Raw genomic sequence first — 10,268 nt, 5'->3', positions numbered from 1 at the left:
CCATCATAAAAGACGCCCCGTTGTATCCTGTTATTAGGGATGCTCAGAAGTAGTATAGTTACGTTTGCTATTATTGCTTATTAATCTGCATATTTGTAGGCGTATCTTGTCCTTGCCTCCTATTATCAATTCTGATTTCTCTAAGATCACTCTGGACACTCATGACGTGTTCATCGAGTGTACTTGTACTGACCTCACTAAGGGAAAGACGGCTGTTAACATGCTGGTAGGAGCTCCTCGATCGTCTGTAGGAGAGAGTTAGCACCGCTCCGCTCAGGTGACAGCTTTTTCGCAGTACTCAGCAAAGCCTTTCACCATCGAGCCCGTACCAGTGACTTACTCGCCGGCCCACGCCTCGAGATGGGCGGGCCGTACTATGGTCACCCCTGACCTTACCTCGCGGGTTATCGAGGTCTCGGGGTTGAGGCTACGCAAGGCCCTAGCGATCGAGGATAAGATTGGTGATAAGCAAGTGGCAAGTGACCTTACGAGAATGTAGACTTTGGGATCTATCCTGGCATTGTTTTGGTGATTTATGTTTATCTAGGTTCTTACCATCGAAGGTGGTGGATGCCGCGAAGAACACTATAGAAGTTACTGTACCAGTGACGAGGAGTGATGTTATGCACGAATGTGACCTTATTGAGGATCTTGCTATCTCGTAGGCCCTTGCTAGGCTCATGTGATCGACTGGATTGTTTCTATGGTAGTTATGGTTATAATAATCTCGAGGCTACCGTCCCTCTGACTGTTACCTTTCCGAAGGAGCAACCGATCAATAGACTATCTGATATGATGAGGTCGGATCGGAGGAGAATGGCTGTTGATGTGTGGAGTGTCTCTTTGTGGTCAGGTCGGAGTGTGCAATGGCTGGCTTCTGCGAGTGTCTTACGTGGGTGCTCCTGAACACTAAGGAGAACTACGATTATCTTAGAAGGTAGGTGGTGGGAATCGAACTCGCGGTTGTTCGATGGATGGCGCGAGCTTTTACCATTTGGCTATTTTAGAGATGTGAATCTCGAGCTGACTGGCAAGGAGCCTATTCCTAGGGTCTTCCAAAAGCACCCTCCAACTGGCGGTAAGAGCCCCAAGTCTAAGCTTGCTGCTCATGGTACCTTCCCTATATCGATGACATGTTTGATATTCCCAAACAGATGCTGTATCCCAATACTACTCGTATGAGCTCAATCCGGTTCCTGTGCAACTGTCAAACCCTAAGACGAAGGATTTCGAGATCTGCCGTACTAGTCTGATCCCTTGCCTCCTCAAGGTCCTGCAGTCCAACAAGCATAATCCTCCTCCGATCAAGCTATTCGAGGTACTCGAGTGAGGCCCTTTCACCACTGACTTAGATATTATCAGGTTTCGGATGTGGTAGTGCAATCGTCTCTCGCTGAGACTGGCGCCCGAAATGAGCGGAGATTGGCGGCACTTATAGCGGGTAGCTGAGTGTTGGTGTTGTTGGTGTTGATGATTATGGGAGTAGGCACGAATAGTGGCTTTGAGACTATCCATGGTTTATTAAACCAAATAATGTGGTCACTCAACCTTGCGGCTGATTTCGCGGAGAACGTTAATAAGAGGGTTCAAAGGCGTTACCATCTGGAGGAGATCGATGATGCGGCTATGTTCCCTGGCCGGCAGGCTAAGGTCATGGTTGGCGATGTCTGCATAGGCATCCTCGGTGTGTTGCACCCTGAGGTGAGGTAGAAGTGTTGGATGCAGGGATCGAACTCGGGTCATTTGTAGGTTCTCGAAAACTTCGATATGAGCTTCCCAGCTTCGGTCCTCGAGATTACCCTGGAGCCTTTCTTAGAGTGGTTGAGGGAGTAAGAGCTTAAGACACTGGATCATTCATTCCTCCTCCCAAGTTGGTTTCTCCATCAATGATAACTTATATTTGTGTTGTTTTTACCCATCGTCTGCTGTGTGGGTGCAGTTTTCCTTGTTCGCCGTTGATCGTAATATGCTACCACCGCCAGGCATGGGCTTTCCGCCGCCCAACCCAGGTTTTGCACCAGCTGCAGGAGGAGCAGGAGGTGGATTCCCGGTGCCAACAGGTGACCAACAACAGCAACAACAACAACAGTTCTTCCCACCTCCTCCTCCCCCACCTGGGGTCCCACCGGGCGGCCCGGGTTCGTTCCCTGGTGCCTCCCCAGTGCCCGGTATGATGCCAGGTATGATACCAGGAATGATGCCGATGCCTGGAATGGGTAGTGTAAGATACACCATAAGAGTAGCACACTATGTTGTTATCTCAGAACTACCTGGATTCCCCCAACCCCCAACGCCCCCACCAGGACTATTCGCTGGAGCTCCCGCGGGAATGTTCCCGCCTACACTCCCGCGTCCCCCTACTACTTCGACGACGACCCCTGCCGCATCAGTGGGAGGAGGTCCTTCTCCTCCTCCTGTTCTTCCTAGCAGTAGCACTACTATCGAGCTTAAGGAGGTTAGAACGACTTTAAGGAAGGAAACATGTCGGGCTTACGTTGGTAGACTGTGCGCTGACATCAGTGATTCGGTGGTTCGTAAACTGTTGGATCAGTGCGGAACTGGTGAGGAGGGAGGAGAGGGGTGGATGAGCGTGTTGATGTTGGTCGTTATGATCAGTCATCAACTGGAGCCGCCAAGTTGACCCTTCGACTGGGAAGGCGCTGAACTTTGGTTACTGTGAGTTCGCGGATGCTGGAGGACTATGGAGGGCGATCGAGCTCTTGGATGGGCGTGAACTGGGTGGTAAAAGTATATTGGTCAAATGTGACGAGAGGGCTCAGAAACTGGTTGATGATTACACTGCTAGGGTAAGGGTTGATGCTATCATCTCTGAAGTGATGATGAGCATTTGTTTGTAGGAGGATATCGATATTAAACGGGAGAAGGAGACTGCGGCAGCGGTGGAGGCGCTGGTGAGTGAGGCTAACAAGGAGTGGAAGGATAAACTCGAGAAGGATAAGCTGACATCTTCTAGGGTGCGCACTGGGAAGATTTTTCATCGGCGACAATTTGTCATTATTAGGATGCGTCCAGGGCCCGGGATAAGAAGAGTCGGGCGTCGTCGGAAGGGCGTAGTGTGCGGGAGGATGGCGGTGCTGCAGTATCGGCTCTGTCGAAGCGTTATAGAGATTCTAATAGGGAAATGGCGAGGCTCAGGCGCAGGGCTGACTTGCGGGAGTCTATAAGGAAAGAGTAGTACTCCCATGTTGTTGTTGGTGTGATTGTTATTGTTGTTGTGGTGGTGTAGGTATAAGCGTCGGAAAGGCAACTGGGAGAGGACAGAGCGTGAGAGGGAGATGGAATGTGAGAGGCGAAATGATGAGGAAATGCAGGAGGAAAGTGAAAGGTTTGAGCTCATTGATCAGGTGGGAGCGCCTTTAGGGAGGGACTTGATGGATTTGGGTTTAGGATGGTAATCCGAACGAAGGCCCGGTACGGTGTTCAAGACGACTGGATAGAAGGAGGGAGGAAGAGCTTGATGATGAGTAATGGCGATTTCGGTGTGGAAAATTTGCTCGAACGTGTGTTGATTCTCGTAGAGTTATAATACAAAGTATGCGTAAATTTTCTAAGCTCAGTTGAGGGTAGCAGAGATGTATTGGGATGTTGTGATTGTTGTTGTTGTCCTCAGGGATAGAGCTGAAGAGGCTAGGGAGGTGAAGGAAGAGGAGGAACGTCGACGGAAGGAAGAGGAGGAGCGTAAACGGCGAGAAGAGGAAGCTAGACGTCAACTGCTTGAGGAAATGCAGGAATTGAGGAGGCGAAAGAAACAGAGCGTTGACCAGCGATCCCGGATGGGGTTCGGCGGTGAACCTGAACGAAAGAGCGGTAGTAAACCCTGTCGGGCTTTATCATCAGGGAGGATTCGCCCGCATATGTCGGTTTTGTGCGTTGCGGTTTACCTATTGTGGGTTCATTCTGGGCAGCACTGATCTGACTGGGAATACAGATATAAATGATAATGATGATGTCGTGGTGATAAGTTGATGACGCTAGTGGATCCATTACATCGTAGAGGGTGCATTGTCTCAGAAGAAGCTTGATATTCATGCAATATTTATGGGTTTACTTATGGTTTGATTAGTTATTAGATCTTAGTTTAGAGTATATCTATTGTCAGCAGTGTATGCGGGGAAATCATGTCGTTGTAGTATAACAGTACTTCGGGATCTACCTGGAATGGGAGGAGGAGATGGAGTTTCCGCGCTTAAAATTGTCTATCTTTGTTATGTAGGTGTATATAGTAACAGTAGACAGAAATAGTATTATAAAATGGTGATAGCGGATTTCCCCATCTTCGTTGTTCAGGTTCGTCGATAGAGAAAACCAAGGAGATGTTCGCTCAGACCAGGGCTGAGGATCAAGCACGTCAACGACAGGTTGTTGAACGTGAGAATTGTCATATTATCATCCACATTGTTTTCATCTGGAGGGAATATGCATTTTTAAGACGGGAACAGGAGCCTTGTATTTGGTTAACTTATTTCAGCGCCTCGCGATCCTGCAGCCAAGGAAGCAGCTTTACGGCAATCCCAAGCTCTGTTGCGAGCGATGCCCAGATCTAGGTACGAGGGGGAGATTGGGTGTTATGGTGATGATGATGTTGTTGTGCAGGAATGCTATCATGGCTTTCGAACTGGACTGGCATGCTCTCAAGGAGTGTGATGTTCTCCGGTTGCAGTTGAAGCCTTGGCTAGAGAAGAAGTTGACGGAGTATTTCGGTAGTGACATTAAGGCTGATCAGGTTGGTATGTACGTGCATGCTGTTAGGAGTGATGGAACCTCGTATGTTAAACTTAATTCTTGAGAGGATGGACGCTGAGACGCCTGTCCAGCAGTGTATCACTGACCTCAAGCCTTTCCTGGACGATGAAACTGAGGTGGGTATTGAGATGGAGATAGGACGCTCTATCATAAAGATTGGACGCTCCTCTGTTTCTGTATAGATGGTAGATGCATTTGAGCTGTGTAGCTATTGACAGTGGCTCAGATTATTTTCTCTTAGTGATGCTCATAATAGGATACTTATTTTGTGGATGCTCCCCTTGAGTAAAGTCTCGCTCTTATGATTTTTATAGAAGACATTTACTATACGGAGTTATTGTCGAATCCGATAGCCACTGCGGTAGTGATAGCGTTTTAGTGTGGTGAAGTATCTCATTTTCGGAGGAATGTGATGTTATTTCAGACTTTTGTTCTGAAGATGTGGAAATTGCTGATCTACAAGCACATGCAGATTTGTGGAGTCCCTCCAGAGCCTCGTCAAGACTCCCCTCCTCGCCGCCGTTCACGACGCTCAAGTCGGAGCCGTAGTAGAGAGAGAAGTCGGCGTCATTAGTTTCAGAAACCAGATGACCATCATAGATGGATTACCGCAGTACTCTATATTATTACTATTCTTGCTGTAGTCGTAGTTGCGGTTTGGAAAACTGCTGATGCTGCTCCCAATGGGATCGATTACGCTGCTGCATTGTTATGGACGTTTGAGAAAGCGTCATCGGGTTCTTGGGTTTTCGAGTCTTGTCAATTTCTGGATGTGCTTCATTTTCCCTTCACAATTTAGCGACGAATTCGGTGCATCCATCCAGCTGTAGAAGTGTGCGAATGATGTCATCAGGAGTGTGTCACTTCGTAGAGCACCCTGGTGCGATCGAAATATATGCTGTTTGACGCCTGGTTGAGTATCTAAGATGTATTCAGCTGAGCTATGCCGGGCACGGTTGAAGTCGCTTATAGGAGGTTGCGACGTGCAATGGTTATAAGGCAGCAGAAGGGAGAACATGAGCGACAACACGTCAGGATTACGGCGCATGCGATTGTAGAATGCCACATGTCAGTGAGAGTGACTGAATGGTTACTCATAGATGTCTAGGGCAATCTTATAATCCATGTTATGATTTTTATGGATGTCCTCGTTCATGTTGTTGTGGTGTTGTGCAGCGTTAGCAAGGGCATTAGGATTTACTCTGTCCCGTTTCACAATTTGGCAGCCTCGAGACAACACTGAGGGCAGCGGGAAAAAGGTCGGGGGAGCGAGTCGACGGAAATCCGAGCCGACCACTCTAAGGTATTCCCTCTCTGTCATGGAGGAGATGCAGGCAGACGAGTGGGTGTATTGGTGATATAAGTCCACAATGATTTGTGCTAGATGTGCTTCCACGTCCGGAGACACAGTGGAGCGAGCTACTGGTAGTGGTAGTAGTAGCAGCGGTAGTGCCTTCTCGTGTATGGTGAGGCTTGCACCGTGTGATTTGGTGAGCAGCCAAAGCGGAAAGGGATACTATGGAAAAGAAGAAGTTGATGACCTTATCGATTTGATGGGTGAGTTGTTGTGGTCGATCGGATGTCGGTCATTATACTACGCTCTCTCGAGGCGTAGACGCGCTCTTAGCAGTATTGGAATATATATATGGCTTGCTCAGCTGAACTCAAGAGTTTCTACAGCTCCATAATGTACGCAAAACTTGAGTTAGTAGAAGTGTAGAAAATCCAACAAGAATTATCTTCGAAGAAATTCCCTCATCCTCATCGAAACACGTAGTTGGCGACTTTCCCGGTCCGAGGTGGTAGGTGGCATAGCTGCCCCATCCTCAATAATTGAGGTATGTGTTGAGGTAGCATAGCTGCCCCATCCTCAATAATTGAGGTATGTGTTGAGGTAGCATAGCTGCCCCATCCTCAATAATTGAGGTATGTGTTGAGGTAGCATAGCTGCCCCATCCTCAATAATTGAGGTATGTGTTGAGGTGGCATAGCTGCCCCATCCTCAATAATTGAGGTATGTGTTGAGGTGGCATAGCTGCCGCTGCCCCATCCTCAATAATTGAGGTATATGTTGAGGTGGCATAGCTGCCCCATCCTCAATAATTGGGGTATGTGTTGAGGTGGCATAGCTGCCCCATTCTGAATAATTGAGGTATATGTTGAGGTGGCATACCTGCCCCATCCTGAATAATTGAGGTATATGTCGAGGTGGCATAGCTGCCCCATCCTGAATAATTGAGGTATATGTTAAGGTGGCATAGCTGCCCCATCCTCAATAATTGAGGCATATGTTGAGGTGGCATAGCGGCCCCATCCTCAATAATTGAGGTATATGTTGAGGTGGCATAGCTGCCCCATCCTCAATAATTGAGGTATGTGTTGAGGTGGCATAGCTGCCCCATCCTCAATAATTGAGGTATGTGTTGAGGTGGCATAGCTGCCCCATTCTCAATAATTGAGGTATGTGTTGAGGTGGCATAGCTGCCCCATCCTGAATAATTGAGGTATATGTTGAGGTGGCATAGCTGCCCCATCCTGAATAATTGAGGTATATGTCGAGGTGGCATAGCTGCCCCATCCTGAATAATTGAGGTATATGTTAAGGTGGCATAGCTGCCCCATCCTCAATAATTGAGGCATATGTTGAGGTGGCATAGCGGCCCCATCCTGAATAATTGAGGTATATGTTTAGGTGGCATAGCTGCCCCATCCTCAATAATTGAGATATATGCTGCGATGGCATAGCTGCCCCATCCTCAATAATTGAGATATATGCTGCGATGGCATAGCTGCCCCATCCTCAATAATTGAGGTATATGTTGAGGTGGCATAGCTGCCCCATCCTCAATAATTGAGGTATATGTTGAGGTGGCATAGCTGCCCCATCCTCAATAATTGTGGTATATGTTGAGGTGGCATAGCTGCCCCATCCTCAATAATTGAGGCATATGTTAGGGTGGCATAGCTGCCCCATAATATATTGAGATGTATCGTGTTGTCAGAATGTGAGATGGAATCACTGGAATGCGATGTAGAGTACTGGAAGACGCTGTTCAACCAAAGCCAGGACGAGTTGAACTACAATAGAACCCTCATTGAGAATCTCGAGCAAGATCTTCACAGGATTAGAGGAGATACTTCTGTAAGTTAATGTTCTGGTCAGTGGCATGAAGGGAGTATTTAGGGTCTGGGTGCTCTTCAGAGTGATCAGCAGGAGCAACAGCAGAATTCACAAAGGTCAGTTCGAAGTTAGCGGGTGTGGAATGACAGTCTGTCTTAGTTCCTCCCTGGGCCGTTCGAGCTTTGCTAGCTCCTGCAGCAGCAATAGTGTCCTGAGTCAAACATTGGACGCGAGCTCTCGTACAGTATTCTCTCAATCGGCAGCATCCTCTCGGCCTGTGAGTCTGAGGTCGTCGCCGAGCACCTCGTCTGATAAGAGACGACAGCGAGCGGCGCGGAGAAAGGGTATCAGAGTTATCCGTCTTGGCCGAAGGAAAAGCGCAGTTCGAGAGACGGCCCAAGGAGGTGAGAACGCGCTCCGAGAGGGCCTCTCACATACCTTTGGTGTGCGCCATGCGGTTCCGGGCTTCTTCAGCCTTTCATTGGTCTTTCATGGTATCGATGATAGTACTCAGTCGGTCGTGTTGTTTGTCTCCCAGTTGATATCTCCGATGAAGTCGTTAAAGCATTGACATTCAGGTACCTCCCAGGGACTATACAACGGTGTTACTTCTTCCTTGGGCTCCCTATGGAAGCGAATGACTGGCCACTCGTCATCTGAGAAGTGAGCTCGCATCCACTTCGCTAGTCTCTACTGATGAGTCTGCAGGACGAGCCCGAAGAAGTCCCGGGTTCGCTCCGGTACCCGGCGTGCCAAGAAAGGTTCTTCATAGATCGCTTATGAGGCAACAGTTGCTATACTTTTGTATCCTATCATCGACAATACTAAAGTTGGTACTAGTGTAGCTAGCGTCGGCGTTGCATGACTGTGCACTTAATAATAATAAGCTCTGTAAACGGAGCTCAGATATCGTCAAGAATGTTGAGTTTAATCAATCCATATTACGGGCAAACCATTACGGGGAAGTTCTGCTCGGCGATAGAGACAGACTCGAGATGACTCATGTCGAACGAAGAGATAAGGTCAGCGTAACACGTACTGTGCAGTATCAGTCCGATGTTCTTCATTCACCGAGTGGCGAATGCTGTCACCATGATGTACAATGAGGCTGACGAGCTCACGGTCTGCCACTTCATTAGGTTGCCTCTTTTTGGGTACCTATCAGCATCCTTTGCTGTGTCAGGCCGAAGGAACGAGCGAAGATATTGGAAGGGTTAACAGAAGAACAAAAGGACGAGTCGGAAGCTGAAGGGACCCCAACTACGCGTGCGCCAGGTGAGCCTCCTCGAATGAACTATTGATGGGTGTGCATATCCTAACTCAGAGTATCGAGATGTACCGGTCCTGGGTGAGGGAAGGATTCTCCCGACGTCGCCGAGCTCGCCCCGTTCTGTTGATGAATCTCCTGCTGTGCAAACAGTATCACCAGTTCATGGTGGGGCATCCAGTGCATCATCAGAGAGTGTTCATATTGGTTCCAGATGGTGTTAGTGGCACAGCGAGGCCGGAGCCTTCCGCAGCTTCAGATCGTCGGGGATCACCAAGCCGACCCGCGTGAGCTAAGATGCTATGTTGAGTTTGGGACGGCGACGTTCTCAAGCGTGTTACTGATGATAATCCAGATGGACACTCTTGCTTGTTGCAATGATGATGACGATTTCTCTATACAAGGCCATCGTTCTCTTCGTAGTGGTAAATTCATTCCAGAACCCGAGCTGGGTTCTAAATCAGCATCTTATAAGCGAAAACAGATTCGAAAATCGACTCGTCGAAGTGCGGACGCCTTTCTGATGGATCCGTCATCGCCCGCATCTGGATCATCAAGCCGTAATAGCAGTCCCGTACGAGGCTATCACTCCACACCTTCGTCCTCATCAAGTGGCAGTGAGGTTGGCTTCACATTCGAGGAGTACGAGCGCGAGGCCGAGAAGACCCTCGGAGCAATATTCGATACCACTGAAAAGATCATCAATGGGGATGAGTTGAGCTTCGGAGAATGTGGGACCGCTCAGCTATCAGCGCAGTATCATGTTCGTTAGGTCTCGATGAAGTACTCCTACCAGTTGCCAAGGAGTTGAGAGCTCTGTAATTCACAGTTTTATCTTTGTTGTAAGGAATAATCCCCTCGTTATCAAGGTACGAGAAGAACGGTCATCTCTTGGCCGTAGCATCAAGTGCTTCTGGCTTGTGACATTTGTTGATCCATTACAGTTCGCTTTATTCATTGTCGCGTTTATACAGTGATGAAAGTGAGAGAAGGTTGAATGAGAGATGTAACAAACCTTTTGAGAGATCTGAGTTATTTCTGAATGAGAGCAATAGAGCAGCATTGAAATCCCATCCTCGCGGCGCATGGGTCCAGGATGAATATCGAGTTCATCTT

At 48.3% G+C, this 10,268-nt stretch overlaps 3 protein-coding genes across 3 annotated transcripts in view; all 3 read left to right on the top strand.

Moving 5' to 3' along the window:
• Pmar_PMAR015574 (phenylalanyl-tRNA synthetase beta chain, putative) overlaps positions 1 to 1,857 on the top strand; it is a gene marked incomplete at its 5' end in the record, with an annotated part of 2,420 nt that extends 563 nt beyond the window's left edge. The window contains 11 exons of the mRNA XM_002780026.1: positions 1 to 49; positions 100 to 226; positions 278 to 495; positions 548 to 661; positions 711 to 800; positions 854 to 937; positions 1,008 to 1,111; positions 1,155 to 1,318; positions 1,363 to 1,441; positions 1,487 to 1,701; positions 1,750 to 1,857. The exon at positions 1 to 49 is cut by the window's left edge and continues 4 nt beyond it. Of these exons, the coding sequence (XP_002780072.1) occupies positions 1 to 49; positions 100 to 226; positions 278 to 495; positions 548 to 661; positions 711 to 800; positions 854 to 937; positions 1,008 to 1,111; positions 1,155 to 1,318; positions 1,363 to 1,441; positions 1,487 to 1,701; positions 1,750 to 1,833 (1,328 nt within the window). The 3' untranslated portion in view covers positions 1,834 to 1,857. The remainder of the gene's footprint in view (positions 50 to 99; positions 227 to 277; positions 496 to 547; positions 662 to 710; positions 801 to 853; positions 938 to 1,007; positions 1,112 to 1,154; positions 1,319 to 1,362; positions 1,442 to 1,486; positions 1,702 to 1,749) is intronic.
• A 109-nt stretch (positions 1,858 to 1,966) lies between these two features.
• Positions 1,967 to 4,946, top strand: Pmar_PMAR015573 (Splicing factor, arginine/serine-rich, putative; the record flags this gene model as incomplete). Its single annotated transcript, XM_002780025.1, has 12 exons — positions 1,967 to 2,216; positions 2,265 to 2,561; positions 2,617 to 2,807; positions 2,859 to 2,975; positions 3,023 to 3,192; positions 3,248 to 3,365; positions 3,409 to 3,485; positions 3,632 to 3,828; positions 4,309 to 4,389; positions 4,490 to 4,565; positions 4,615 to 4,721; positions 4,771 to 4,946. The coding sequence occupies 12 exons, from the start codon at positions 1,967 to 1,969 to the stop codon at positions 4,944 to 4,946; spliced, it is 1,857 nt and encodes a 618-aa protein (XP_002780071.1).
• Positions 4,947 to 5,969: 1,023 nt separating this feature from the next.
• Positions 5,970 to 9,974, top strand: Pmar_PMAR015572 (hypothetical protein; the record flags this gene model as incomplete). Its single annotated transcript, XM_002780024.1, has 11 exons — positions 5,970 to 6,106; positions 6,149 to 6,321; positions 7,767 to 7,906; positions 7,949 to 8,001; positions 8,045 to 8,289; positions 8,464 to 8,548; positions 9,069 to 9,160; positions 9,210 to 9,320; positions 9,367 to 9,439; positions 9,771 to 9,883; positions 9,925 to 9,974. Exons 1-11 carry the CDS (start codon positions 6,084 to 6,086, stop codon positions 9,972 to 9,974), a joined length of 1,158 nt encoding a protein of 385 aa, XP_002780070.1. The 5' UTR covers positions 5,970 to 6,083.
• Positions 9,975 to 10,268: the final 294 nt, after the last annotated feature.

The sequence above is a fragment of the Perkinsus marinus genome (genome assembly GCF_000006405.1).
Source record: "Perkinsus marinus ATCC 50983 genomic scaffold scf_1104296944684, whole genome shotgun sequence".
In the NCBI taxonomy this organism is placed as follows: domain Eukaryota; phylum Perkinsozoa; order Perkinsida; family Perkinsidae; genus Perkinsus; species Perkinsus marinus.
This window is presented reverse-complemented; position numbering and strand designations above follow the sequence as displayed.